General features: G+C 38.0%; 1 protein-coding gene and 1 pseudogene across 1 annotated transcript; both read left to right on the top strand.

Moving 5' to 3' along the window:
- The first annotated feature begins 429 nt into the window (after positions 1-429).
- Positions 430-1,483, top strand: LOC125190029 (F-box protein CPR1-like; annotated as a pseudogene).
- A 3,256-nt stretch (positions 1,484-4,739) lies between these two features.
- Positions 4,740-5,792, top strand: LOC125190030 (F-box protein At1g47340-like). Its single transcript, XM_048087231.1, has 2 exons — positions 4,740-5,209; positions 5,273-5,792. Exons 1-2 carry the CDS (start codon positions 4,740-4,742, stop codon positions 5,790-5,792), a joined length of 990 nt encoding a protein of 329 aa, XP_047943188.1.
- The last annotated feature ends 236 nt before the right edge of the window (positions 5,793-6,028 follow it).

Below are 6,028 nucleotides of genomic sequence, written 5' to 3'. Positions count from 1 at the left end.
ATGGTCATGGTCAGACACATTTATTATTTCAAATCTTAAAACACATTTCGACCTCAGTGGCGCCACTCTGAAGATCCGCCGTCTCCACCGCATTTCCATAGGAAGGTAAATGAACTTTCTTATTCATCACTCAACATTTTTCAATCTCTCTATTTTAGCTCGTTTTCTAGCTACATGCCCTTGTTTTTGAGATTTCGCCGTAAATTGTTTTGCTTTTTTAGGCCTTATTGATTTTGATGAATTCTGTCTTGTTAAATTAGGGCTTTAGGCTTATATTCAATTTTGTTGTAATCCGGCATTTTTGATGCTATGATTTTAAGATTCTGTTGCTGCAGATTTGTAATTCTATCTGTTTCAAATTTGTTATAAGCCAAACCAACTTTTATAAATTCAATTTTAATGATGAAGGTGTAATTAAGCTGAGAGATGATGAAAACTACTGATAATTCCCAAATGGGGAAAGATTTCTTCAAATATCTATCGTCGGAAATCGTATTAGATATCCTCTCAAGAGTCCCGACTCGAGAAGCTATGGCGTGCAAGTGTGTTTGTAAGCCATGGCTCGGTCTGCTCGCTATTCCTGAATTTGTGAATTCACACCTGTCGAGATCAGTCCTGGGGATTGCAGTTGAAACACGTGCACAATCGTACAAAATGGATGAATTTGTGGATGAGGAGCATCGTTGGGACGTGAGCTTCAACTTCAAGCTCCCTTTTGATGAAATAATTCATAGTTCAACTAATGGTTTGATTTTTCTAAAAGACTTTGCTCGTGGTGATCTTATCTTGTGCAATCCGATCACACTGTGACTATATCAAGCTCCCTTCTCCGCGACAAACCACCCCAAAAGTTGAGTTTGACATGGAGAATTTTGGATTCGGGGTGAGCAGAATGACCGGCCAATATAAGGTGGTTAGGATTTTCGGTGAAAAACCAGCAGAGGAGTACGAATATGAGTGCCAAGTATACACTGTTGGAACTGGATCGTGGAGAAAAGTTCCCTTTAGTGACTCCCTCAGGTTATGTGACGATGTTGGAGGGGTGCTTGTGAATGGGAATCTTCATTGGACCGTCAAGGAAACAAGAAGAGGCTCTGGTGAATGGATTTGTTGCTTTGATCTTGAAACGGAACTTTTTAGCACCTTCCCTGCACCTCCTCTTCCTAGTAGTACAGGTTTTTACTCGAGTAGGTCACTCTGTGTTTTGCGGGATTGCCTTTGTGTAAGCGATATTTCAACCACCGATGGGTGCATTATAATCTGGTTGATGGAGGAATACGAGCACAGTTGGACAAAGATATTTGTCATCCCTGGTGTTGATAGACTTTGTGAGAGCGGCAAAGATGAATGGCTTTTTGGTTTTGTTGATGTTTGGCCTATTAGAATTTTCAAAAATGGTGACGCCTTGATGGAATGGGAGGATGGCACGCTATTCTGCTATTCAAATAAGACGAAAACTTTTGACTACGACATTGTGTCTTGAGAGGATCTTCTAATGTTCCCCTCTACAATCGTGTATGCCCCGACCTTTGTCTCTCCTCAAGAGTTTTGCGGTGGAGAATGTAAGCTCGTTTTGAGTTGTGACTTTGTAGTTTCTTTCATGTCTGATTGTGAAATGCATAAATGGTAAGGAACATGAGAGAGTGTACCTCTTTTGTTAAGATATTATTTGTAGCTTCTTGGGTTTTGTTTATGATCTGGTGTAGCTTTAATTTTCTTGCTATATACATTCTGATGAATAAATTATTAGTATGTTTATTAAATTAGTTTCACTAATGTGTCTTGTCTAGTGATATGGTGATTAATATCGGATATCTAAGTTATTATGATAAAGTATATCATGGTACAATCTTTAAATTTGACCGTTCAAGTTCGAATATGGGTGCTGCAATTCTATGTGGCGTCAATCATGATGATCTTATCTTGTGCAATCCAGTCACACGTAACTATATCATGCTCCGTTGTACAAACTACCTTCAAAGATCATCTTGCAGTTGAGAATTTTGGATTTAGTGTGAGTGGAACGACCGACCTATATAAGGTGGTTAGGGTTTGCGTCAAAAAACCACTTCGTTGACGAGTACATAATTAAGAATCCATTACCATCATGCCAATATGAGTGCAAAGTATGCACCGTTGGGACCGACACGTGGAAAAAAGTTCCCTCTGAGCGCACTAAGGTTTTTCAACGAAACGTTGGAAAACTACTCTACTACTCCAACAAGTCGAAAACTTTTGACTATGACGTTGTGGGTCGAGAGGATCGTGATACTTACACCCCTACGACCATGTATGCCTCAAGCTTTCTCTCACTGAAGAGTTTTGTGAAGGAGAATGTTAGCTCATTTTAAGTTATGACTATAGGCCTCTTTTGTAGGATTGTCTTGAGGTTAAATTTCGCTTGGTTCTTGTTAGTTTTGAGTTCAATTGTCTTTACTCAATCACATTTGTTGTGGTGTGAATGATGGTTGGAGCACGTTCCTTCGTGTCATACTCTTGCGTGTCGATAGTTTGGAGAAGGCAGTGGCTAAGCTTACGGCTCATGGTCTGCTCTTTGGATTCAGCTCTTGATGAAAGAATTCAACGTTGTTTTGAACTTGTTCTATGCGGGCATCAAGCTTCGGATGCCTCCGGTCTTATTCCAACAACGATATTTCATCAATAATGCCTTAAATAAAACACCTGATCATCTATATCCTTCGTTGTCTTGGGATCGTTTCATGCTTTGACGACGACGACCCCTGTGACGGGTTATACTGAAAAGTAAAAAGAGAACATAATATATGAATGTATTTTTTTTATATAAAAAAAAAACGAAATGACGTAATAACATAGTATATTAAATATCCGAAGCACATAGAGACTACTATTGCGACGGCGCCGCTCTCGAGATCACCGTCTCCACCGCATTCCCCCAAAAGGTGAATCAATGCAGTCAGCTTTCTTTTTTACTCGCCACAGTTTTAGCCCATTCCTAGCTAACTATGCCTTAGTTTTTTTATTTTCCCAATAAATTGAGGCTTATTTTACTCATTTTTTTGGCGTTCTTGTAAGAATATAGCATCCATGTATTTTGATCATGTTTTTAGGCCATAATTAATCTGATGAACTCAATCTTGTGGAATTTGTTAGGCAATATTGTAATCGTATCATTAGGATGTGTAATTCTATATTTTGTTGCTACAACTTTTGCTATATATTAACCTAAAACCGATTTAATAGTATTGCATAACTTTGGTTTCTACAAAATTTGTTATTAGCCTTACAAGATTTTTTTGTGCATTAGGGATTATGCCTAAGTTCAATTTTGTAATATTAGGATTGGGAGAATGGAGACTTATATTTTGATGTTGAAGATAACAATTGCTTTAATGATTTTGATGAATTCAATCTTGTGGAATGTGTTAGGGTTTTAGGCTTATATTCGATTTTTTAATAGTGTCATTAGGATTTGTGTTTCTATATTTTGAAAGTATAATGTAGTATATATTTTATTGCTGCAAAATTTTGTATATGTATAAACCTAAAATGATTTAGCATTCTGCAAAAATTGTTATTAGCCATACCAAATTTATCAAATTATATTTTGTGGAATGGATTGGGGATTAGGACTTATCCATATGTGATGCAAAGAAATTATCATATATGGAATGTTACTATTAATATTTTATCCTTTGTTTACATTGGGGCAAATCTAACCTTCCTGGAACCGACTGAGCTACGCTCTTTGGGCATTACCCTTTGCTAACATATAATAGCTTGTAGTAGAGGTATGAACATCATCAATTGAAAAGAATTACGTGTGTTGGTGTATCGCGCGATATGGTAGTTAATATGATATCTAAGTTATATGATCGAGTCTGTCATCATAATACAATCTTTAAATTTAATATTGCAGTTAAAATACCGGTGAATAGTCATCATTATTACGAGTACATAATATGTGACAGGTGGCTTGATGTACCTCCAACTTGAGGAGACTACACCAGCGTCTATGAGTATAATTCATCCTAATAAATGGGCTTTACATGAACAAGTGTTGGTCCGGCCCAATGAGTATAATTGAGCCGCCATGGCCAAACATGAAATCGACTGTGTGAAAAAAATTCCGGATTGGGCTCCCGACCAATACTCGGAATAAAATATTGAGCCAACTTAATGCGCAGTAAATCGATGCTTATTTTATCATTTTTCTCGCATTGTTGTAAGATTATAGTATCCATCCATTTTGCTTCTTGTATATCTTGTTTTAGGCCATAATGATTTTGATTAATTCAATCTTTTGGAATGTGTTAGGCTCGATTCGGTATCACGGAATTGAACATGCGGAATTGGAATTGGAGCTTCCAATTCCAAATCCAATGTTCGGTACCACAAAATATTTGGATTTGGAATTGAATTACAATTTCAATTCCGCTCAAATCCACAATTTGAATTCCAAATGAGTAGTAGATAATTGGAATTTCAAGTAGTAATAAAATTGCACTTTCACACTGCTACACACACACACCCGTGCACATACACACACACACACCCCACACCCCTGCACACACACACACACACACACCCCTGCACATACACACACACTCAAATTTTTGTGTATATATAATTATAACTTGAAACCGATTTGCAATTCTGTTTCAAATTTGTTATAAGCCAAACCAAATTTACTAAATTCAATTTTAATGATGAAGGTGTTATTAAGCTTTGAGATGAAGAAAATTGCGGGTAATTCCAAAATGGGCGAAAATTTCTTCAAATATCTTCCATCTGAAACCGTATTAGATATCCTCTCAAGAGTCCCCACTCGAGAAGTTATGGCGTGCAAGTGTGTTTGTAAGCCATGGCTCGGTCTGCTCGCTACTCCTGAATTTGTGAATGCACACATATCGAGATCAGTTCTAGGGTTTGCAGTTGAAACACGCCCACAGTCATTTAAAATGGTTGAAATTGTGGAAGAGCTTGATGAGGAGCATCGTTTGGACGTGACCTTCAGCTTCAAACTCCCTTTCAATGAAATGATTCATAGTTCAGGCAATGGTTTGTTCTTTCTAAAAGACTTTGCTTATGGTGTTCTTATCCTGTGCAATCCGATCACATGTGCCTATATCATGGAGAATTTTGGATTTGGAGTGAGCAGAATGACCGGCCAATATACGGTGGTCAGGATTTTCGTTGAAAAATCATGGGAGGAGGAGTGCAATTATGAGTGAGAAGTATACACTGTTGGAACTAGATCGTGGAGAAAAGTTCCCTTTGGTGACTCGCTCAGGTTAGATGTTGGAGGGATACTCGTGAATGGGTATCTTCATTGGGCCGTCGAGGAAACCAGAAGAGGCTCTGGTGAATGGATTTGTTGCTTTGATCTTGAAACGGAACTATTTAGCACCTTCCCTGCTCCTCCTCTTCCTAGTAGTACAGGTGTTTACTCTAGTAGGTCACTCTGTGTTTTGCGGGATTGCCTTTGTGTAACCGATATTTCAACCACTGATGGAAGCATTATAATCTGGTTGATGGAGGAATGCGAGCACAGTTGGACAAAGATATTTGTCATCCCTGATGTTGATAGGCTTCCTGATGTTGATGTTTGGCCGATTAGAATTTTCGAAAATGGCGACGTCTTGATGGGATGCGAGGATGGCACGCTATTCTGCTATTCCAATGAAACGAAAAATTTTGACTACGACATTGTGTCTCAAGAGGATCGTGCACCGTTCCCCTCTACATTCGTGTATGCCCCGAGCTTTGTCTCTCTCAAGAGTTTTGCTATGGAGAATGCATGCTCATTTTGAGTTGTGATTCTGTAGTTTCTTTCATGTCTGATTGTGAAATGCATAAACGGTGAGGAACTTGAGAGAGTGTACCTCTTTTGCTAAGATACTATTTGTAGCTTCTTGGGTTTTATTTATGATCTGGTGTAGCTTTTCTTGCTATATACATTCTGATGAAAAACAGATTGATGAATATATTATTAGTAAGTTTATTAAATTAGTTTCACTATTGTGTGTTGTCTAGCTATATGGTGATT

Source organism: Salvia hispanica, chromosome 5, assembly GCF_029641045.1.
Source record: "Salvia hispanica isolate PSC_SH4W2 chromosome 5, Shi_PSC_v1, whole genome shotgun sequence".
NCBI lineage: Eukaryota > Viridiplantae > Streptophyta > Magnoliopsida > Lamiales > Lamiaceae > Salvia > Salvia hispanica.
Note: the sequence above shows the minus strand (reverse complement) of the source record. Positions and strands in the feature narration are given on the sequence as shown.